At 36.8% G+C, this 24,843-nt stretch overlaps 2 protein-coding genes and 1 non-coding gene across 9 annotated transcripts in view; all 3 read right to left on the minus strand.

Annotated features, from left to right (window-relative positions):
- Nucleotides 1–903: 903 nt before the first annotated feature.
- LOC103721765 (actin-2-like) lies at nt 904–8,352 on the minus strand. The gene is made up of 5 exons (XM_008812099.4): nt 8,148–8,352; nt 3,273–3,346; nt 2,758–3,151; nt 1,341–1,954; nt 904–1,233 (listed from the first exon to the last, which is right to left on the minus strand). The coding sequence occupies exons 2-5, from the start codon at nt 3,330–3,332 to the stop codon at nt 1,168–1,170; spliced, it is 1,134 nt and encodes a 377-aa protein (XP_008810321.1). The 5' UTR covers nt 3,333–3,346; nt 8,148–8,352; the 3' UTR covers nt 904–1,167.
- Nucleotides 8,353–13,707: 5,355 nt separating this feature from the next.
- LOC103710724 (DUF3754 family protein, putative (DUF3754)) overlaps nt 13,708–24,843 on the minus strand; it is a 46,943-nt gene continuing 35,807 nt past the window's right edge. For 2 of the 7 annotated variants that reach the window (XM_088705674.2, XM_088705673.2), the window contains 6 exons: nt 22,298–22,394; nt 21,419–21,508; nt 21,254–21,307; nt 16,789–16,854; nt 16,530–16,717; nt 15,536–16,181 (listed from right to left, as the gene is read on the minus strand). In XM_088705674.2, coding sequence (XP_088561800.2) covers nt 16,565–16,717; nt 16,789–16,854; nt 21,254–21,307; nt 21,419–21,508; nt 22,298–22,394 — 460 coding nt within the window. In that variant the 3' untranslated portion in view covers nt 15,536–16,181; nt 16,530–16,564. Of the gene's footprint in view, nt 13,853–15,535; nt 16,182–16,529; nt 16,718–16,788; nt 16,855–21,253; nt 21,308–21,418; nt 21,509–22,297; nt 22,395–24,843 lie in introns of those variants that run through there. The other 5 variants (XM_088705672.2, XM_088705671.2, XR_015969402.2 and 2 more) reach the window with 5 other exon arrangements.
- LOC113463712 (small nucleolar RNA snoR77) lies at nt 14,448–14,591 on the minus strand. The gene has a single exon (XR_003388463.2). It is a non-coding gene; the product is annotated as a small nucleolar RNA snoR77 (small nucleolar RNA).

Consider the following 24,843-nt stretch of genomic DNA (forward strand, 5'->3'; position numbering starts at 1 on the left):
TAAGAAAAAAAAGACAAGTGAGGAAGAAAAATTTCAGCCCTCCATCCTACTTGAATACATCAGTGAAGACCTTAAAGGAGACTAGCACGATGAAAACCACCCCTTCCACAATCCCATAAGCATGTCTGCTAACAAATCCACTGCATCAACTACTAGATATGCAAAATTATAGACTTATCTTGTTGAGTATATCTGAGTTTACGAGCTCTATAAGAGCAAAAAGGAACTTTTCTTTTTCTTGGAGCAGAACGAGCAAAGCACGATAAAATGAGTAAAGTGAACGGAGTAGAAAGTCGGATTCGAATCTTGATTTGACTCGAGCTTAATCTAATCCAGCGACTAGATGACCTGACCCTAATCTCTTCATCTTTATAACTTTTCTCTCCTCCCGAGCTTCCAGGCCAACCCCAAACCTTCACACCAACCATCACTAGGGCAGAGAAGTGGAGGAAGAGGTTCCAACGGAGAGCTCGACGAGCTAGGCGATGAGATTGACCACTGGAGATGGCAAAAGAAGCAGACTGGGAGAAGAGGGATGGGGAGGCAGTGGTGGGGCCTGATAACCTGCCTAAGCTGTGTCCTGATCACAACAAACGATCAACCTAGGTTAATACACTTGGCTTTTAGATTACAAATGTACCCCATTCAGTGGGTAAAAGTTCCGTAAAATCTGAGTGCAGAATTTGCACTTAATGAATGCCCTTCCTTGCATACAACCTCTGGAGCTTCATTAACAATAATAAAACCATTTCACTGGCGAATGATGCTACGAATTCCTGGCTTTTAGGGTTCTCAACTGTAACGTCCCACTGCCAGTCATCCAGGGAGGGAGAACAAACAAAAAAAAAAGGGTGGGGAAGGCAAGAACACTTGAAAGACATAAAAAATAAACCAGACAACAAATTGAGACACAAATTAAAACATAACTTTAAGGGTGGCCAATCCAAAGTACTTGTACAGGTACATACCCGGTATATTAAGATAACAGTGTATCTGATAGAACAAGGCAAGAAAAACAGTCGACAACTCCCTTAACCCCCTACCCCCAACCAAAAGTAAAAAATATATATGTCAAATGGAAAACTGACCATCCAACCAGAAAATACCTCAGATAGCATCTACTACCATCAGACATAAAGATGCAAAACCAAAACCCCAAAAGAACATCTAAAAGCACTTCCTGTGAACAATGGCTGGTCCAGATTCATCATATTCCGCCTTTGTTATCCACATCTGCAATGCATTCCAAACAGACGCAAGCATAAAAAACCGTCATAAGACAACAAAAGCAAGTGTGGGAGAGAGGGAAGGGAAAAAAAAAGAATTTGATGATGGTTTACCTGCTGGAATGTGCTTAGAGAGGCCAAGATGGAACCTCCAATCCAGACACTATACTTCCTCTCAGGCGGTGCCACCACCTTGATCTTCATGCTGCTAGGAGCAAGTGCAGTGATCTCTTTGCTCATACGGTCACCAATGCCCGGGAACATGGTGGATCCTCCACTAAGCACAATGTTCCCATACAAATCTTTCCTGATATCAACATCGCACTTCATGATAGAATTGTAGGTAGTCTCGTGGATACCGGGGGATTCCATACCAATGAGAGAAGGCTGGAAGAGCACCTCAGGGCACCTGAAGCGCTCAGCCCCAATAGTGATGACCTGGCCATCAGGTAGCTCATAGCTTTTCTCAACTGCTGAGCTGCTCTTGGCAGTCTCGAGCTCCTGCTCATAATCAAGGGCCACATATGCAAGCTTTTCTTTGATGTCACGAACAATTTCACGCTCGGCTGTGGTAGTGAAGGAGTATCCCCTCTCGGTCAAAATCTTCATGAGGGCATCCGTCAGATCTCTACCAGCAAGGTCAAGCCGAAGGATAGCATGTGGAAGTGCATAACCTTCATAGATTGGAACCGTGTGGCTGACACCATCACCAGAGTCCAACACAATACCTGGGCAGAAAGAATAGCTCAAGTAGATATGAATATGCATTTCGTAAAAAATTTTAAAAATGGAAAAAAAATAAACCTCTAAGCATTATTTGTCAAGTTTCTATGTTCTTTCTTTTCATTGCATTATTTTCGCTATGATAGTTTCCATGTGCCAAAAATTTGCTTCTGGAAAGCAAACATTACGGTCTCTTCAAAAAAACCATTAACAAATGAAGGCATGGCTCTAAAGACTGCATCAGAGATACTGAGGTCCTAATAAGTTAGTATGATCCTGCATGAGAAGGGAGAAGATAAAAATAGCAAACAGATTAACATTTTACCCAAGTTGCCAGAAAATTATGATGAATCTAATAATCCCTGGAAATGGTGGATGTAAAACAAAAGGAGGAAACCAGAGCTCGAAAAAGAAACCAGAAGACCTCTTGGTGACTTAAGGTCAAAATTTCAAACTAGTGTTCTACATCGCAGAAGTGAGGAAATATTGTTGAGGCTCAGGGGTTTTTTTCCCTTTTCCACACAATTCAGACTAGTTCTTTGGCAAAAGCATATACATATGTTGAAAAACTATCAAAAGCGAATCATATCCTAACAATTAATAAACCATTTACATGCATACACGTGTACATCCGCACATATCTACAAAAGCATTCCTTATCCACACACTGATATAGCACAAGTAAACAGAGTAAATTGCGCAAGTAAACAGAGTAAATTGAACTTGATAGATGCAACTATGTCTAAGTACCTTCTGAGAGAAGATTCAATAAGATATCATTCATATAAAGAATATAGCATGGCATTACCTGTGGTACGTCCACTGGCATAAAGGGAGAGGACAGCCTGAATAGCAACATACATGGCAGGGACATCAAACGTCTCAAACATTATCTGTGTCATCTTTTCCCTGTTGGCCTTGGGATTCAGAGGGGCTTCAGTGAGAAGAATTGGATGTTCTTCAGGTGCTACACGGAGCTCATTGTAGAAGGTATGATGCCAGATCTTCTCCATATCATCCCAATTACTAACAATTCCATGCTCAATAGGGTATTTCAAAGTCAGAATACCCCTCTTGGATTGGGCCTCATCACCAACATATGCATCTTTCTGTCCCATGCCAACCATGACACCAGTATGGCGGGGCCTACCAACAATGCTTGGGAAAACAGCTCTGGGAGCATCATCTCCAGCAAATCCAGCCTATTGCAGACAATGGTTCAGGGTATTTTAGTTAGATATGATACACTACAAAAAAACATTAGTTGCTACTTCCTACATACTTTCCTAAATATCAGCTGTATGTATGAAATATATTTCTCACCTTCACCATCCCTGTTCCATTGTCACAGACAAGGGGTTGAATGTCCTCGGCATCAGCCATGCTTTATATTAAACCTGCACAAAAATTGTTCATAAGAAAGCTACAAGTTAAGTAATGCTGGGGCGGGCATAGTGGCAAGATGGAAACTTTAGCACCAAGAAAGGGGGATGTGAAGAAAATTCTCAAGGCTGGACCACAGGAGATAGAAAGTATTAACAGTTCTCTCATCAGAAAGTTGCTATGCACTCACTATGATACTCATCCTTGAGCAACAGTTACAGTATCTAATCAAGAGAATGAGAATGAACCTTAACTTCACAATTTTCTCTATGGTCCGTCTTTGCAAGATTATAGGAATATGATAAACATTGTGAGTGACACAAGCTGGACATTATCCATTTTCACAATTGTTATATTGCTTTATATTAAGCGGAGGATTAAGTTTATGATTTCGAACAACTCTCATGAAGCACAAAATCATCCCATGTCAGAGCTAAAGATAAATAACAAAGACTGACAAAAAACCAGCTTGGAATTTCTCAAAGACTACCCAGAAGCAAATCACGTTCATGTAAGCAGCCAAATTGATAGAAAAATTTTGTCAATTAAGTAATATCTTTTTATCGATGCCATGCAGCTTTTATCCATAAACTATCCTTTCAAGTGCATTGGCAGCCTAACCAAAGAAAAAGATGCAGCTAAACCAGAAGGTACATTTCATTCAATTCATGGCAGTCTCACTATCAGATTTCTTGGCATGCTAATATGGTAAAGTGGGAAGTAGGGCTCCTGACTTCAGAGTGGGAGAGCTACACTGACAAGACAAATGCCATATAGAAACTACACTGAGGCATTTCATGTCTACCATCCATTTCTTCCCAAAACAGATATTCACATCTTAGTATGTATGACAGTACTGCGACATGTTCCTCTTGCAATTAATTAATAAGGCTGGTGTAACTATAACTCTGGAATAAGAGGGTAGCAAACATAGGTAAGCATAGTGACTCTAGGGAAGCTGTTTCACTACACCTTGAAATCCAGTCTCGATCTAAGATTTGGAAAAATAAAAATCATCACCCCTTCGCTGGTAGTAAAATACAAGAATAGTAGCATTTTAAGAAAATTTCTCATTAAGGTGTCCTTCATGCAAACCATTGAGAAACAAGAAATGCAAAGAAAGAATAATAAATTCTATACTTTGATACTGGTGAAGATATAATGAAGAAAAGCAAAGAAAAGAAGGGAAAGGAAAGAAAACATTGAATCCATCCTAGAAATACAAATTTCGTGCTTAATGCTTCATAAAGTCCATGTTGATTCAGCACCGATATTGCCATATCTATATAGACCAAAACAGGGATAAAATGCCTCTTAATCAAAAGAAAACTTCCAACCATCTTATGCTGACCAAGGACTCCTGAAAATAATATATTTGCTTGAGAATGATCACTAGTAAAACTAAATTCCATTGCATTGAGAGATAAGAACTTTCCAATGCATATGGCTTTGATATTCCTGTTAGGCCATAAGTATGTGTGTTAGAGAGAGAGAGAGAGAAGGGGAAGGGGGGGGGGGGGGGGACTCCTGTTGATGTAGCGTTTTCTTTTCTGCACTGCTTGCTTATGTTGCACAATGCTTGGCCTTAGCTTCATATTGGCATATAACTTGAATTGACTCCTGGTCCAACCTTCTCAGGTAAGGGCCAAGAAAATTTGCATAGTGCACCCCAAAGCATCTCAGAGTTGTTACAGACAGACCTACAATTTTCTACAATTCAAGCTTCAACAGATATACCGACATGAGCTTAATGATCTTTCATCATGAAGGTAGCATATCTATTAACAAAAATATCATGACGTGTATCTTAGTCATGGATCTAGATCAGCTAAGAGTAGGTTTCCCACATTTATAGAAGAATAGTCATAATGCTTTTTAGATATAAATTCTGACTGAAGTTTGCATAGTAAACTAGAGACAGAATTCCATACTGCTCACAATTAAACCATGACATGAGGTATTGTTCGCGGTTGGCACTTCATCTCACTATTAAGATAATTCACAGGAACCAAATAATACAAGATTTTCCTGTCATTAATAAACAGGTGGTGCAGTTTTCCACGAGTCAATATGGTCTTCAAAAAGTCAATTTGCCCTCAATCCGACTCTTCTCAAGGTTTCTCTACCGTTGTGGTAACCACCAGTAAAAAGATTTCACCATTGATATCTCATGGTATTTTATTTTAGAACTCAAATTGATATGGTCATCTTTAGTGGTACATCCGAGGAGATTAACCTTCCTTGGGCAAGAATTACCTGTCAACTATATTAGACTCCAATAACCTTGGATGCATATCTTGCATAAGAGAAGTATAGGTGTAAGCCTTCAAATAGAATAAAGATAACATTGTGTTCCACAAGCTTCTCTGCTATGTTCCTCAATATGAGAAATGTCGGCTTCTCTTCTATGTGTCTTGTTATGAGACACTCCAAACTCTAATAGATATCATAAACTTTCCTTGGGAACTTGAGTTCAGAGTCCCCATTAACAAAAATTCTATTCTATTGGAATATGAACTAAGGATTGTTCAACATGATGCAAACTTCCATCCAAGCCTAAATATGACAGAGTTATTTGGAAATGGAATAAGCATGGAATTTTCAATGTTGATGACACATACAATGTTCTGAATAAATGGTGGCACCTTATCTCCTATTGCACCTTTTACTTGGAAACTGTATCTACCTCAACAGGTTAAAAATTTAGTTATCCCACTCTATCAGAAGTACTCCTTACAGCTGCTAGACTCCATACCAGAAAATGGTTTGGTCCTTCCATATGTGAATGTGCAAAAATGAAGAAACTTTGCATCATTTATTCCTTAATCTTTTCTCAGCCAGAATTCCAAATCAGTTTTTTATACCAACTCAACCTAACAAATTTACTTTCCAAAATCGTAGCCTATGGACAACTCGGAGACAGCAAGCAATCAAGGAAAAAAATGGGAAATTAGTTGGCGTACTCTAGCTGCTAGAACTTGCTGGTCCTTGTGGCTGGAATGCAATAGACGTATATTCTGCAATTTGGAATCTAGCATGCTAGATATTATCCATTCTATTTCTTTTTGGATGATGAGTGGACTGTTTTGTTGCTAAAACTCATAAATATTCTCATATAAAAAATTTGGTAATTTCTGCTAGAATTTGCTGGTCCATATGGCTGGAATGCAATAGATGCATATTCTGCAATTTGGATCTAATGTGCTAAATATTTTCTATTCTATTTCCTTTCTGGATGAGGACCGAACCGGTTTTGTGGCTAAAATGCATAAATATTCTCATTCAAAAACTCTTGTAATTTCTCCCACCTTTACCTTTCTTCTTCCCCCTTCTTTTTCTCTCCTGTAATATTTACTTTCATTTATTGAGTGAAAGTGGTTAGGCTTTTGCCAAATATTTTCTTTTAGAAAAAGAGCCTTTGTGGTGCCTGGTCCCAAAAAAAACCTTCAAGGCCGAAAATTCCCATCTTGTCTTTACCAACCTAATGATCAAGAAGCTCACTGATTGCAAAAAATTTAAATTTATTAGTTGCAGTGGGGAAAAGGCATTATTGGCATGCATAAGCATCGTGCATACAGTAATTTTCTTATCTATATCCTTAACTTTTGTAAAAATCATAAAATCAAAAAATCTAAGGGAGTCATTCTCTTCCAAAAGAAAAAAAGAAAGACATCATGTAAGCACTACTAAACTTTGATATAGTTACAAATGTATAACAGAAGGAGACGTCTTAATCTAGATCTTTTAAATGAAAAAACAAATAAAGACATTCTTTTCAAAATTAAGAATGAAAGATGTATCTTGAAAACCTCGGGTTCTTTCAGGACAAATGAATGCAGATAAGCCATGATTTAACCTCAACAAGTAATTAGATCAGCATAGACTTATCATTCTCCATTCTCTCCTCCCTTCCCCAGAAAAGCACAGCAAAAAATAGTGAAATATGGTGAATTATATGAATTTGCTTGCACTAAGTCCTCTTATCTAAAACATTACGCCCCATCTAAGATGATATATGCTTCGACTAAAATGAACGAAATAATTTTTAAAAAAAATGGTTCCTTATAATCCAGAATGTTTTAAACAAAATAAAATGCCAAAACCAGTAGACCCCAGTCACCACAAATTCAACTTGCTTTGAAGGATTTAAATCAATTCTTCAACTACTATTACACATTGCATGGCAAAATCGTTGTTCTCGTTAACTCAAATCGACCGAATCAACTTCCAAACCTAACAAGAAAAAATCTCAAACATTTGAAGGCAAACGCATTTGAACATTCTCAGACCTTGTCGAATGCACCCAATCGCGACCAACTAGCATCCATGCATTTCATGCACTCCTCGAGATCTATCATAACCAACATATAAATAAACGCAATTATTTTAACATTTATAAAAACCGGAGTCCATTCCAAATCCCATTTTCGGACCCGAACAACTCAGTTTATTTCCGATCCTCAATCACATCCCGTACATTCCATACCCGGAGAGCAGATCAACCTTAACCATAGCAACAACGGAAGATAAAATTGAAAAATTAAACAATTCTATCACCGATCACTATTTCGACCTAAAAAATCCAAGCATACCCAAAAAAGGGGAAAAATTAAAACTAAGTTCCTTCAAGCCATCAGTCACATAGATCCAACATGAACATCAAAAGATCAGATCCAACCATAAAATAGATCACATCCATCAACAGATCTACACGAAAGAAACAGAAAAACTCGCCGAAAGCTCCGAATCGAAAAGATCTACGACTCTAAAGAAAGAAAGAAAAAAAAATCAATCGGGATCCGGAAAATTGGTTACCTTTTGCGACGCCGATGGAGACGAGATCGAGGAGGGATTTCTCCGCTTCCGAATCGGAGGAGAGAGAGCAAGGGAGGAAGAAGCGGACTGGAGAGAGAGAGGTAGAGCTCCGGTTTTAGAGGGCGAGAGATGGCTCAGGGCGGCGGAAGTGCAACCCTCGTGAAATGGAATTTTATAATGGGAAATCAGCTCGCACGAGGGCTGCGGCCGTGTGGAGAATAATCTCGTCATTTATATCTTACTTTTATTTTATTTTATTTGAGAGCACTCTTGTCGACCATCAGATCACCGCTCAGTTTGCTAAATTAAGGCGATGATGCGGTACATGAACAGCTTGATCGTCTTGATCGAGCTCAAGATCAATCATTTTTAATTTTTTATTTATTTTAAAAATAAATAATTATTAATATTCTATTATCAATAAGTATTTTTTTTTTGTGGAAGGATCTAGAGAGTAATAGATGGTCGCTTTATTTTTACTGCAAGCTAAAGTTTGAAGTGGTCGTGATAATTAAGGTTTATTTTAGAAGAAAAAGGTTGAAAAGTTGTATTTTTTTGGCTAAAAGTAGTAAAGTTGTTTTCAATACCTAAAATTAGACAAGTTTCTTACGTCTCCTAATTAGAATCATACCGTCGACCAAATGAAACCTCCACGTTCGGTCTTCAACCTAATTCAATCTACCATTAATCAAATTATATCATTACTTTTTAAGCTTGACGATACACTTCAGGTATGGAACAATTTGAATCGAAACTTAGAATTTTGGAATGAATTGTTCATTGGATAAATCAAGTTTATTTAATCGATCGAATTCAATTAGTTATTAAGTTGATTGGTCATCAACTTAAACAATTTTTAGAGTTGTTCTTATGAACATTTTTTTTTTAGATGTATCAAGTACAACTAGGATCCCAAAATAAAGCCCTAATTATCAACAAGTTCACATAAATTTGATCTTTCTTTATTAGTTAATTAGAAATCAAGAATGATATATATGAATGTTAATATGCATGTAAAGAGAGAAGTAGAGTATGCACAGTTCTAAATGAAAGGGTGTCTATTTCTCTCCAATTAAAAATTAATAATAGGACACCAAAATCAATGGTCCATATTATTGATCATAATTCACGCCATTAAATATACTTATAATAAACTAAAAATTGCGTGTATCACTAATCTTTTATCTATACACCTGTAAAAACAACATAGTTAAAATGACATGAGACCATGCTTTACTATGTATAATTATTAAAAACTATTGATTTTCATTTTATACATATTTTAACATGCATATATCATGATCAATAAAGTTGATTCTCAATATAAATATTTTACTATACATTTTAGCATACTCGAATAATAGAGATTTCTTGCTAATGTCTACATGACCTATAAATTAGGGATGACCAAAATGCATAATTTTTTTATTTCTAGACATTTTTAGTACTATAAATCATGTGGTACTTTATCATACAATTCATACAAAATTCATATATCTAGATACCTTGATATATCTACAAAATTGTACATTTTAGATGAAGCTTCTATAGCGGGAAGGAGTTATTCGTATACATCTTCTTTTTTCACTCAAGCATCTAATGAGTTACATATAGAGCTAGAAAAAAATCAAATTTTTTATAATTCCATCATACATGACGGAGTTGCAAAAACTTCAGAATAGATATCCTACGTCTACAAGTTTTTTTATTCAAAAAATCTCTTCTTAGCTGTACCTTTCTATTTAATAATCTTAATATGGATAATTTGCCCTCTCTTATAAATAGTCTCGCAATAGCACATAAATTAATTAAGATTGAATTGTATAAAAAGTAGATTCTTTTTTAACTGATATAAGGATATCAAATAAGCTCTTCATTTATTCATTGAATGCTAAATGACTTAGCCAAATATTTGTTGTGAGAAAATAAGTGTTTATAAAGCTGGAATAAGAAAAAAAGATGACCCTAAACAGTCAATGGAATTTATTCAAATAAATAGAATAGATTACTTTATTAGTAGCATCAATAGTACAAGTTTTCAATTTATATATCAATTATTAATTTTGAATTTAAGAGAAGAACATATTACATATAGTACTGCCACAAACCATTATATGTCGCTACAATGTTTATAATCGATGTCCGGCTTTTAAATTTCTTCATAGCTTAAGAATAACCCATTAGAGGTAGTAGGATGAGAGTTTTCATAACAATCATAACTAAAGATCATATACTTTAGCTCAGTGTGGTTCAAGAAGGCAGTTCACAAGAAAATTGAGGTGCGACAAGAACACCCATACAACTTGACTGTGAGTCCAAGCCTTTCCCAGAGCAAAAGGACAACCCAAAGAATAAAGTGGTTTGGGTCCCACCAAAAGGAGGCCAGGAGGGCCAGGTTGGCGTAGATTTGGGGGATTTAGAGTGAAAGGGATCAAAGTGGTTTGGCTGGCAAAAAGGACGCATCCGAGGCAAGATAATAATAATAAAAATAATAATAAAGTGGAGGGCAGGACATGGGGCAGAGAAAGGGCCGGGTGTGCGGTCTTCCGGACAAATGGCAGAGCAAGCACGGTGTTTGCAATAATGACTAAGTGAGCTAAAACCCGTCTAAGTTCTTGCCATCATGCTGCATGTTAGATCCCAACTGGTATCAAGGTGGGGTTCGGTCAGGTTGTGGTCCAAATCCGACAAGGAATCTGACTACCCACGCTTGAACCAGGCTCAATGTCAAGCAGCTGGGTCAAGATAACTTGGGTCGAGAACTAGAGGTTTTATTGGAAAAAATATGGATCAAGTCTGGGTTGCTCACACCGGGAGCCCTGCCAAAAGCATAGGTTAGGCACAAGCTGGATTGGATTGGTTAAGCGATCTATTGTAAAATTTTGGTAGGGTCAGGTCAGCCAAGCTCTTAACATGAATCCGATCTGACTTGAAACTTAATTCACATTTTTTAAGCCCAATTGTCATTTAGAGCTAGCTTTAATGAAGTTAGCCAGGCACAAAATTGCACACAAAATGTCAAAAAATTATAGAGGCTTGCGTCTCCATACTACTCAAAAGATGCGATCAGGATTGGGTACATTAAATATTAATTAGTAGCGACATTGAGATGTTTGCTAAAGTTAGGGTTTAGTTGAGTAATTTAGCAAGATTAGGCTAGATTTTTCTGATGGTTTCGTGAATTGAGCCGTTCATTTGGGCATGACCTATATCAACCCAACACCTCTTAGCCTGGCTATAATGTAAGGAAAAAAAAGAGAGGACATCCATAACTTTTTCATTCTCCCAGACAAATAGACCAATACATTGGGACTTAGCACGGAATTTGGATAATGGCAAACATTACATGCATATTTATATTGAAAAACGATTAACAGCTACAAAATTATCCATTTGAGGATTAGACGCTCGCTTCATTGCTAAATATTGCTCTCTAATTCAGTTGGTATCCTAATTCTAGGTTGTGAATTTGATTATCCTCAAGCTATGCTATCCTAATTCTTGTCCGTTCTAGTCCACTTCAGATGCTTAGTTTGGCCCACAATAAAGCTTCTTTCTTTCTTTGTTTTTGTTTTTTTTTCTCCTACGAGGGTGCGGGGTGGTGATCAATTCGTTAGTAATTTGACATCTTTGTAGTCAACAATACTTAGCATCTGGGTACGTGCAATGCACACTAGAAAAATACAAGTTTTAGATTTTATTATATAACATAAAAAACAATATAAAAAACATGTTTGTAGACTTTTTTTTAAATTATTATATAAAATACTGTCCAAATATTATTCATTTTGTGTATGTATTTAGCAAAATTTTAAATCTCAGTAGGATTGAGGTTTCTGATTGCCTTATCCCATTTTTGTGAGAAAATAAGACTGATATGGGATCGGACTTCAAACCCATCTATGTAGCAAGAGAAAAAAAAAACAAAAGAAGAAGAAAAGCAAAAAGTAAAAAAAAAAAAAGAAAAAGAAGAAAAAAAAAGAAAAGAAAGGAAGAAGAATAGAGAAGAAGAAAAAAAAAAGTAAAAAAGATGAAAGAAAAGAAGAGGAAAAGAAAAAAATAAAAAAATAAAAGAAAATAAAAGGAAGGTGAAAAAAAAGAAGAGAGGAGAGAGAGAGAAGGATGTCATAAGCGATCCTACCAAACTGAATTTTCTGGTCGGGTTATAATCTAGACCCAATCTAACAAAAGATCAGATCAAATCAAATCCATAGCTAAAATTTCTAATCCAACAAATCATTCAAGTCAAGTCAAGTTCATATATAACTCGATCCAAAAAAATTCGGGTTTGAATTGAATCTTGTACTTACCAACTCTATATGGTTTGTAAAAGCTACAAAAAGTAGACCATAAAAGTACCTACGCATCAAGAATCAATGCTATGTATATGCAATACTTTTTTTTAGTAGAAAAAAATTATATTTTTACTTGACAGTGATATTCCCAAATTTGTTAAAATTTATTTCCTACCATTTTTTCTAGTAGAAAAGAATACATAAGCCAAAATAAAAAATATAGTTTTGATAATGACAAATGGCAAAGTTAATAAAGAAATCTTTATGAACCCATCTTCTTCTACATGAAAAAGTTAACCCTATTTTACCTTTATTAGTTTGAACTTTTTTCTTAAAGAAATAATGTTCCCATTTAATATAATCAAACTAAGCCTTAATATAAAATCATGCACAAAAAACAATCCTTTCCATTCCTCTTGTCGTCAAACACAAGAAAAAGATTAAAGGAATGAAGAGTTAGAACCCTTAAAACCCCAGTAAGCCCAAACAATGTACCAAATTCAGGCCAAATCAAGTTGGATCATAAAATAAAAAATCCAAAAACATCTCAAAAATCAAATTAATCAGGTAGGATCAAAATTTAGTAAACTCAGATCCAATCCAAAAAATAAAACATACCCAATTTTAGAACACAACCCAGCTCTATGAGTCTTTTAAATCAAGTTGGATTTAGGCAGATCAGGCCGGATGGGTAAATCCGGCCTAGTAGCCAAAGATGAGAGTCATCTTGTTGTTCCACGAGATTGAAAACTTTGTCATTTAGCATTCATATCCATTGATACCCAATTCATCCGTATATCCATTTAAAATAAGCAGCTATAAATTTTTAACACCCAATTGGTATTTATATCCATATTTGTATATACCAAAAAGGAATGGCAGGCGTATGGATGCCATGTCCAATTTATGGACTACTTATAGTCAACTCAACCAATGATATAAACCGGTTGTCATAATGTAGTACAACTTCTGCGCTCAAAATCAATTAGGCTAGAGATTAAAATACAGAATTCCAAAAAACAACTAGCAGCAAGAACATATGATACGATTAATTTGCACCAAATATTTTTTTTAATTAATCATGAATAACTCGTGAATAAATCATAGAAATTCTCGTACAGATTGAAAATAATTAAATAGTTTGAATCAATTCATTTATGGAGAACAATTTAAACAAACATTTCACCAAGGAAAAACAATTCAATAACTTATCAATAACCTGGCGAGTATAGAAACTATGCATCACACAGAAACCAAGACCTTGCTTATCAAAAAACATACTTTATAAAACAATAGTTTCATGACAAAATCCTTGCTTTAAAGAACCACTTTGCATGAAAATCTTAGTTTAAATAAGCCTTCAATGGAGAAATTCCTCTGTAGCAACTTTCAAAGAGGGCCTGCAGCAGGCTAAGATGAGGATTCTCAATTAATTCATCAAGTCAGATCTCAAACAACAAAAATTTTTATGTACCAAAAAAACCAATAAATTTTTTTTGGCTAATACTAAGATTACTCTTTGGAATCTAAGGTCCCGGATGGTTGTTGATTGTATCTGGGTCTTTGGTTCAATAACTCAATCACTCAAACACCAATACGTTCAATCTTTTGCCATGGAGTTCATCAACCAAAATGGGCGTGACGTCTATGGCCACCTCTGGTTTGATGTAATGCTCCCAAGATTTTGAACCATCTCCAAGCCATGAACCACAACATTCAGAAGAACTGATGGTTAGCAATAACCTTCAGGGATTTTGAAATACAAGAAAGCACCGCATATCCTTCCTTTCTAAAAATTCTAAGGATATGGAATGGTCAATATGAGACCTTTCATCTGATCTAATTGGATCAGATAAAAGAGCCCATGGGAGCAAACTTTAAACCCCTCAATCGAACAATGACTTATCACAAGATTTTTTTTTTAAAGAAAAAGAACAAAAGGAAAAGAAAATAGAAAAATTATCAAATAAATGATCATATCATTCGAATAGATCCATGGAAAATAGATGTACTTAGGCCTACTAGACCAGCATCAGAGCAGAAAGGGAAAAGCCCCTTCCTCTCAGCCAATCTGAAGAGCAAAAGCTGTGTGTTTTCTCCGAGCAAAATAACACCTCCGATGCCAGTGGATGTGGCAAAGGGGCTGCCTGATTCATTGCTCGATAACACAAATCCATACACCAAAGCAATAATAAAACGAACAAATCAACCAAAAATCTTGAAACCGAGGAAAAAATGAGACCGAAAAACGAAGACAAAGCTCAAAATAGGTCAAGGCAGAAGGGAATACCCCCAAAAGCCCTTCTACCTTCAATCTGGAAAAGGCTGGCTGTGATGAGTTGTGGAAGCTAGAGACTTCTCTATCATTTGGAAAAGATAAGCCCGCATTCTAAAACCCGAGATAGGTATATATAGGTGAGCACGGAAACCCTAATAGCCTGCGTGAAATGACCCATATACCCTCTCTTTGTTGAATAGCTAGAACCTAAGTTGGTTTAGGTGAATGGGCAATGAGTCTAAATTGGTTAGGTCGGATCGAATCAAGTTGCTTACATATAGAGATTGAAATTTTTCTCCTTTTGCTATATGATAATTCACTGTTAGATGGAAGATTAGGTCAAAATAAGTCGGATTAGTTTTAAGCCGAGCCAATGCCCACCTAGTATCAAGTGTCACAGTTGCCTATGTTTATTTCTGCAGCTTGAGCCAGCATTAACTTGACCCGAACCTATCCTTTGCCACCCCTAGTTAGATATGGCGCCCCATGAGCAAGATAGCAAAGGTTTGATCAGGTTTGGTAATTTAAGTTGGCATGGTTAGACAAAATAGCCAACCAAGCAACAATGAGCACGCACACATACAAAAAAAAAAAAAAAAGAAAAAAAAAAGAAAGAAAAGAGAGCTTTGGGAGTGGGGCACTTGAACCCAACTCTATTTGCAAATTTTCACCTAGAGATTTTTGTTCGGATCAGATCAGATTAAATTGCATATATTAAGGATTTTGATAATTAGAATCGCTGCAATTCAGGATATTGATCGGTTTAAAAAATTTCTACACATTTCAACGCTTCACAAACTCCTTGACATATGTAATTTGCACACTAAGAGGTAACAGATGAAGCTTTATAAAAATAAGGCAAAACATAAGGAGATTTAATGATCAGATAACTATGAAAAAACAGGCTAAAGTTTGGGACATTCCATAGAGCACTTAGAGTACAAAAATGTCTCCCTATACAGGGCATTTGTAGATGGACAACAACACATAATTAGTGATGAAAAGAACAGAATATTGACGGTCACTTGAGGTAGCTATAGGAGAAATGTAGAGGCTGTAGTGCTTGTGGAAGGCCCTGACTACAAAAGTCATCTAGCTGATTGAAGTTGACAAATATGCAATGAAAATTTCATCTTCTCAGCACTTGAAGGAACAATATGATAATCCAGTTCTACAATGTTTTTTATAGAATGCAGGTTCTTGCCTAGAAATTACTAGCTGTAGTGAAAATGTGAAGCCAAAACTGTCAAGATCTCGACTAAGCGATTCAAGCTAATGGCCGCAGGCAAGCAGTATTTGCTCTTAGCATTGGACCAAGCAACATTCGCGGCTTTCAAAGCAGTGGTAGAGAATCCCACAGCTGATTGATGCGAAGAAGAATACCAGCCTGATCTGCATCCGAGTACAATGAACGGTGGAGGTCATCATTGTCACATAAAGGAACAGGATAAGGCTCTTATACTGTAAAAGTAGACAATAACACTGTTAGTATAACTGTTCCTTATGCGTTAGACAATTACATAGTGTTTAAAAGAAAAAAAAAAGAATCTACGTGCATTAAAAACAGGTATTTGTTATCCCATATAGGAACAGGATAAGCCTCTTGTAATCAGAGATAGACGAACATGAGCAATGTTGTTATTCATTCAGTGTGTTAGCCCCAAAATAGCTTTTAAAATGTTAAAGAACATGTTGAGCATAACGCCCTGTTTTTTTCCGAAAGAAACAGAAACAGCATAGCAACATACAGTAGGCATAAAAATATAGATTTATGTTTCTTAAGGTGACTCAGTGACAGGTGGGAATTACCTGTAAGAAAGATTAGGAAGCACATGTCATATCCTCTATTTTAGCAAACCATCCCAGCGTTTTCTGAGGGTTTCACATGCCTCTGAACATGGAAGAGCTTCCAATTGAAGGCTCCTTTCTAGAGGAAACTCAGTCACAAGCTCCAACCTCAGCAGTGTATTAACAGCCTCGTCAATAGGCATTTCAATCTGCAGAAAATAAGTTTTGCACCTACTTAATCCACAGCTTAGACCTATATAAGGAAAGGTTTCCTTCTTACCTTCTCCTTAAACTTATCATACATAAACCTTTCACATGCATCCTTCATGCTTTTACGGCATGACACCTGCACAGTAGACAATAATTTCCTTGATATATATGGAATACAAATATTGAAAATCCTGGATATAGTCATCCTAAATTTAACTGCAAAAGGCATTGACTAGGATGCTACATATTTTTTAGCAATTACGATATTGACAGCAAAAAATTGAGAAGTCACTTGAACAGTATGTTAATTTTTAGGTAGGACAATTCAATTCTAGTATTTAACAAAGATCACCAAGACATGATTAGCAGAAAATGATATTCAACTCACATCTTTTGGTAATGGTGTTCCTGTTACAAAAAAACTCACTACTGATAGGACCAGATGAGGATAGACATGATGATGCTTCAAGCAAGAAGTTGTATGAATTAGCACACCAAAATTGCAAATCTTGTAGTGATTAGCCTAAAGATGCAGACATCAAGATGAGGTGGGACATATGATAAAACAACAAGCGCTTGAGTAGTCCAGACTACGAAGATGACACATGGGGAACTAATTTAGCTACTGCAATCTGTGAACGGTCAACAGTAAACTCGACAGGATGGAGCAAGGATGGTTGGTGGCACCACTTGCAGCTCGTGCTAGTAACCATTTGAAACAATGGGTGAAGGATGGCTCCAACACTTGATAAGTTGATATTTATGCTAGTAAGTGAATATCAATGGGAAGAACTTCTAAATAGGTTGACCTACCTTGCAATGCAGCTCAACAATCATAGAGAAGCTGGTATCCAACACCTACATAATTTAATGGAGAGATCACAGAGGAAGGTCTGCTTGAAAACTAGCAACTAAACTATGAAGAGAAATGCACCACTGCAATTGCTAGATACATGAGGATTTCCTAGTCAATCTAATGCCAGATAAGGTCAAAACCAAGATCTGCAAACTCAGTATCGAGGACTGCACTAGTACATTATTGATTCGGTATGGTACGGTATGCACCCTATAATGAGACAGCTCCTAGCTTTTTTTTCTCATTACTAATTATGGCACCACTTGAACCAGGTGGTAGAGGTTAGTACCAAGCAAAACCGAATGGTTCACTCGGTTCAGACCAATTTGGCCCTAGTCTCAAACTAAGTCTGCAAACCGACATGTTCTGCACTAGTTCAGTTCGGTACACCCAAAACCTGGCTGTTCGGGTTGCGTTTGCAGATTTTGGTCAAAATAAATTTTGAGAAGGTATAACCTACTACCTTTGATATCACAACTAATGCATATCTATAGCAGGAGCACAAAGTGGAACCATCAAGATTACTCCATAGATCCATAATTGGGGACAAATAAGGACTTATCACTAGGGCTGTAAACGAGTTGAACACAAGCTACCTGAGACCCGTTCGAGCTTGGCTTGAAACTTATTGGGGCTAGCTCGAGCTTGAGACGAGTTTTGAAGGACCAGCTCGAGCTCCACTCATCAATTTTTGAGCCAACTCGAGCTCAACTTGCTAAGCTTGTTAAAAATAAAAAAAACCCTAGTTCAAAGAGGGACTGTATCATGGATGCTCTAGAGAGAGAAGGGGGAGGAGGGAGAGGAGGGGTCTCTAAGATGGTTGTTCTGGTGGTGTTGGGAACAAGATGGAGAGAAAGAAAAAGGAGGGAAAAAGGGAGAGGAGGAGAGGTTCATGGAGGCCAACAATGGTGTTGCTGGTGTTGCGAGGAATGGACGAGGGAGGGAGAAAAGTTGAGAAAGAAGGGCTGCCTTCAATACTGCCATTGCTTTTCGGCTTCAATATCACCATCACCACTATTGCCACTGTTCCTAGGGCCAACACGCAGGGCCTCGCCCTCTCCTATGTTGGCCTCGCCACTAGTCGCCTTGTGCCCCCCATGCCCACCCTCGTGCCTACGTCATGTTCCTCCAAGAGAAGCAGAGATTAGAGAGCAAAATTGGAGAAAGTGGATCGTCAATGGATATGGAGAGAGGCAAAGTGAATCATTGTTAAGGCTTTATCACTATTCACTCCATGTATCCTTCAATCAAAATATTCTAATCCAAATATCGGTCTTTTTGTTAGCTACAAATCCTTTTTATAATATATATAACATATATTTAATGTATAGAAAATAGAATATACGAAACTATATGTATAATAAACGAGCTATCTCACGAGATCAAAATGATGAGCTAGGCCCAGCTCAAGCTCGACATTTTTAAGCTCAAGTTTGAAAACTAAGTCAAGCTCAGCTCATCTTGTTCACTAAATGAGTGAGTTGAGCTGAGCTAAATTTTGAGCCAATATCTATCATAGGATCGACCATGGATCAATTCTCCTTTCATTTGAAAGTACCGAATATACCTATGATCCAGGTAATTGTCTCGGTATTGGTGCCACTTTGTCACTGTGTCAATACGCTCAGTATAGGGGCTGGTTCGGCGCACTGAGTGTCTGTACACCCTCCATACCATGTATCAGCACCGGTATAGTATACCTCGTACCGTTCGGTTCAGTACGGTATAGCGTACCATGCCTGTAATTCTGAGTTTCTCCCAAAAGCACGAAAGTCAGGTCAAAAAATTGATTCCTATTTGAAGGTCTAATTACAAGGATAAGCTCATGCCGACCTGTCAGATTTGGAACCAGCTCGCTTATTTGACACCCCTACTTACCATCCAACCAAGTTGTATATGTTTAAGAGATCCATAACAGGAGCAGTTATGCAGCATCAAGATATTCAATAAATAGAAAAGATGGTTAGGTAATTAGAGAACCATGCTTTAAGTAAGTCCACTATCCGAAAAAGAAGAAGCCAAGCCACAAATAGGGGTATCAACGGGGGTTGATAACCCATAACAATCCAAAACCAATTTGAAACATAGGGTTTGGGTATGAAAAATAAACCCAATAAGCTATTGGGTTGGGTTTGGGTTCCAAAATTAGACTCGAAGTCTTACCAGGTCTAGTTGGGGTTTAGGTAGATCCATACTCGAGAATCTGAAACTCAAACCGGAATATGTACAAACATATATGTATATACATATATATATATATATATATATATACCTATATACACACGTATATAAATAACTATATACAACCGTATACATGTATAGGCGTATAGCTATCAATTTCTATTTTTAATCATAAAAGAAAGATCAAATAAAGAGAAGTAAATCCATAACACATCTTGTTCCACCAAATTTCTATCTATGACATTTGATATAGTTTTTTTTTATATATTTACTTTGATTTAATATTTATACTGAGTTTGATTATTGTAGGATATTTTCATTATTCATATATTTTAGTTGCATGGATGCTTGGGTAACAAAAGTAGTTGAATAGAAGCCCTCTTTTAGATATAATTTTCATGTTTTATATTTTTCATGTTTCACTGTTCATGAGATAACTTTTTGGATGCATTAAACAATTTGAAAATGTCTAAAGTAATAGTCAAATAACTTGTTAATTACCTGACTTTTACCCAATATCTGACTTTTTTGGATCCAAAATTGGGTATAGATATAGAATTTTAATTGGGTTTAGGTTTGGGTTTGGATCCAATAAATATATTTTGGGTTTGGGTATCGATATGGCCAAACCTGACCCCAACCTGACCAGCTAATACCCTTACAAGTTACAACAAAGGCCACAGCATTCACAAGCTTAGCTGGAAACAGATGAGAATGACATGGATGCAAGAATACATGGTTTAAGATCAAAGAACAGCCAAGGAATATTTAAATAAAATGATTAATTAGATGGAGGTTAAGTGGAGGTACATGATTTACCCAAAAGCCAGTATTAAGATAATTTGAGAAAGAATATGAGGTAATACAAAAATTGAACTCAGAGAGTTAAAGGCAAGGACTAGGACCAAGAACTCCAATAGCACACCAATGCCGAGAAAGAAAGCAAGAAATAGAAGAATAAAATAAAAAATAAGTGTCAATATTGTGAGTTATATTAAAGAAGGATTATGTCAGTGTGCAATACGAGGCACTCATCTCTGATGTAAGCTTGAAAGTGTATTGACTGAACCGAACAGTCAAGTCATTACTTTAATCAAATAATTAATTATCTCTAGAAGATATATTTTTTTTCTTTTGCACTTACTCTAAAGTATTAAACCTAAAAAGAAAAAAGAAATAATACTGCAAAATATCATACATGAAAACTCAATATGAATAAACACTGCTGCATCAGGCCTTCTTTCATCACATAATTTATGCAAGTAAAATCTTCAAATATGGTGAAGATAGAAAGCTCAAAAGAAAATGTAACTCCATGAAAATATATAACAAAATGCCTAGACTGGAAAAATACATAGTTCTGAGAAACATTCAAAAATGGAACAAATTCCTAAAACTTGTTATAACTTGAAAATTTGAAATATCTTGCATCATGCGTAAAGCAGTTTTTAGGCATCTGTGATAATTTAATAATCAAACATAGTAGGGAATAACTTACCTGATACTTTCCCGGATGGAGTAGAAGTGCATACACCAAAATGGCTTCCTTGTACTGCAAGAGATATTAAGTTACAAAGATAGGAAAAAGAAAAGAACTGCTCTCTTATTACTTGGGCCTTTTGAAATGTATAAAAGAGAACAATCATCCATTAAGCTTTCTTACTTGTTGCTGTTCAGAAGCATCTAGAAGAAAGTGAACCGAACCGAAGCCACTTGCTAAAGTTTTCTCATAAAGAGCCCTATTCACCAGAAGCTGTAATTGAAGATATGCATTCAGATGTTTCAAAATGGAAAGAAACCCTTAATTAATGGATTTTTTACAGTAGAATCATGATGATTAAATGTCTCTAGCTACATATGCCAATTTACATCATTCTGTTTTATTTTTCTAATGCTTATTTTGACTTATTAGGATTCACTAAGTCTAGGAAACAAGATTTCAGCATAGCAGTAAATGATTAGATATCCGTGATAATTGTTGCAACCAGTATGTAAAACCAAAAATTAAAAATAAATAAAATAAATAAACAAATTAATGAATGAGAAAATAATTGAGTATTTTAAATTTAAGTGAATCATTATTGTTAACTGATCAGGGAAAACCAAAAGCTAAGCCATAGGGAACGAGTCAAGTGTCAACAGTGTAGTTACTTTCTATCAGGCCTAACAATGAGTAATCAAACTTGTTTCCACAATAGTCTCTACAAACAAGATAGAAGTGTTTGTGCAAATGTCACTCTATCATGAGTAACGAAATATTATTTTTTTAATGCAATTCTGATGTGTGAAAGCTGAAAGTTGGGAAAAAAAGCTCCTAGCCAGAAAACTAGATAATGCAATTACCAAGTACCCTTAAAGAAAATAAGGCAATTTTCTTGAAAACATCAAAGACATGTGACCAAATAATAAAAAATCATAAAGGAATAGTGATTTTAGCAATGGCCATGCAACTGATTATTGTTTCAAAAGGAGACCAAATATTTTAGCAAATGGTCATAAAGTTAACCAACTAACATGTTATTATAACAAATAATGGACTCACCTGATACCGATCCCAGGTTTGCTTATAACCCAGCACTACCCGACTAATGTATATTACTAGTGCACTGACAGCAATCACATCAAGAAAAACTGCAGACCTGTTTGATCATGCATAAAATGATATCAGGTATCAATGTTATGTGGTAACAGGTAGCTTGTTGAGCAACTTTACAGAAATCACAATTAGCAATAATATCAGTAGTAGAAGAAAGGATAAATTAACAATAGATTGAGAGCGTGAGAGAGAGAGAGAGAGAGGATTTTTAACAAATGAAAGAGCAAAATAAAAGCTGTCCTAAGTCATGATTTCCAGCTTGCACCTAATCCATCAACCCCCTTGTTTTAAATCAGAAACTTGAGTAGAGTACTATGTCAACATGTTGATTTGATGATAAATAGTTATGAATCAATCAAAAAGATAAATAGTTATGAAAATTGTATGAGCAAAGCATGTAGTTTTTGATATAATAGTTTTTGAACTTCGAACACATAACTTTCCATATTTTTTTTTAAAAAAGGAAGTGATGAAATTAGAAAAGAATTTGGCGTATAAATCTAATAAGAAGTGATATGCAAGGATTTAAATATCACCAGTCCGATAAGGTACCACCGGTACTATACCATTTCAATGGAAATAAGGTAGCGGTGCATGCAGGACACAAGTTTCATCTTGAACCAGTCCGTACTGGTTGCATATTGACAATCCATACTGATCATACGAGTTGCTTTTATCTTGTTTATATTGACTACCTGACTATACCAATACCATTCCAGGACAAAACCAAGGCTCAGTATCGATATTTAAACCCTTGCCCATATGTTTAACAATGACAAGATATATAAATAGTTCATTATAGTCAACGAAGTACAATCAAGATTGGGGACAGGATAGGAACTCACGAACTATGCCTGGGCTATCTCCTTTTCCAACCGGGACTAGAACTCCCAAGTGTACAGTAAAAATGGTTGAAAACCAGCATTGCTATAAAGGCATATGACAAACAAATTTGTGAATTGATTCGAGACACTCGTCGTCTCGATATCGGACCCCGTACCAGTACCATCTTATTATAATGTTGGTACACGGTATGGTATGAGACAACAAGGTGCATCGAGTGTCCGTATGGTGCAAGACTGCATACTGGCTTGGTACGATACCGACCGGTATAGCAAACCTTCTCTCCTTTAGCCAAACTTACTTTGGCATATCTTTTCATGTTGCTGATTTAAACTAGTGAACATATCAATTTGACATCCAAGAATGTTTCTTCATGGAGTGCAAGAGGTGTATACAAAGCAGCCATCAGTTTTGCAATTAAGGGGAGTTTTGGAATTGGAAAAAAAAAATCATCATATGGTCTCAAATGTTTATCAAGGGACAGGTTGATAAGAATACTAATGGTAGAAGTAACATATGGGCCATGTTGATCATTCTTTCATGGGTTTTTTTTGCATGGTACCCTTCTAAATATCAGATTTTGCATGAATACCCTTCTAAAATTGATATTTGCATGTATACCCTCGTAAAACTCTGTTATTGTTCAAATGCCCATATAACAATTGTTCTAACGAAATTAAGTAAAATTATTTTTACATTACTTAAAAATAAAATAAAATTTTAAAATTACGCTATTATCTCTCTCTTCTTCTTACTATCGGGATCGCGATCGTAATCCTGCAGACGTTCGTGACTCGCGATCCCGTGGCCGTTCGCGATCGCGATCCTCAGCCATGAGCGGGATCGGAATTGCAAGCCGCAAGCAGGATCGGGAGCGGGATTGCCTCTGTCCCTTCCAAGATCCCACCCACTTCCAAACAAAACCATCATCAGAGCTCGCAGCAGCAGACTGCAAAGCTTCTTGGATCTGAGCCACGAATCCAAGCCAGAGTGTCTCGCCACCAACTTGGCTTTCGACGAAGAAGAAGGGAGAGAAGGGAAGTGTTTGATGGCGAGTTTGAGTGTTCCTTTTGGAAGCCCAGAAGAACTTCCCAAAGAACACCCAAATCCTCAGCAAGACCTCCATCCTCCGAAACTCGTCTCTCTCCTCCATTCCATCTCCAATCCCCCTCCTCCCAATTCCTTCCCCACAAGCCCTTTCCTGGAGTTCTGCTACCTCTGCTGCAGAAGACTCCAAGAAGGGAAGGACATCTACATGTTTAGGTGAGCATATCTTCCCACTCAACCCCCATGTGGGTATTTTCGGAGTACAAACTCCTCTCTCTCTAGAAGTTCTATTTTTGTTTATTTTTGTTGTAGGGGTGACAGGGCATTCCGTAGCGTGGAGTGCCGGTGCAAGCAGATATGCATGGACGAGGAGAGCGGGAGGAGGGACAACTGCTCCCTCGTTGCCACGGGGGTCGGAGCGCCGGCGTTGCGCCACCGGGGGTGGGCGGTGGCCGGGAAGGGGTGGGCGGTGGCCGGGGGCTTCGCGTACTGAGGTGAGCGGGGAGTGGAGAAGCCCATGGTTTTGTGATTTTGGGGTGTGCTAGCTGCTAGCTTGTAGTACAAATATCCAATATGTTGTATGTTGGTGGCGATCGCGATCT

Source organism: Phoenix dactylifera, chromosome 10 (assembly GCF_051530095.1).
Source record: "Phoenix dactylifera cultivar Ajwa chromosome 10, Ajwa_hap1_PhDact_Kaust_v1.1, whole genome shotgun sequence".
NCBI classification, from domain to species: domain Eukaryota; kingdom Viridiplantae; phylum Streptophyta; class Magnoliopsida; order Arecales; family Arecaceae; genus Phoenix; species Phoenix dactylifera.

Bases quoted from the DNA above. Each gene is read 5' to 3' on its own strand.
- LOC103721765 (XM_008812099.4), bottom strand. From the start codon at position 3,332: ATGGCTGATGCCGAGGACATTCAACCCCTTGTCTGTGACAATGGAACA. The intron at 1,955-2,757 runs GTAATGCCATGC...CTTTCTGCCCAG, and splicing joins TGCCAGTGGACGTACCACAG to GTATTGTGTTGGACTCTGGT. The intron at 1,234-1,340 runs GTAAACCATCAT...AATGCATTGCAG, and splicing joins CTCTAAGCACATTCCAGCAG to ATGTGGATAACAAAGGCGGA.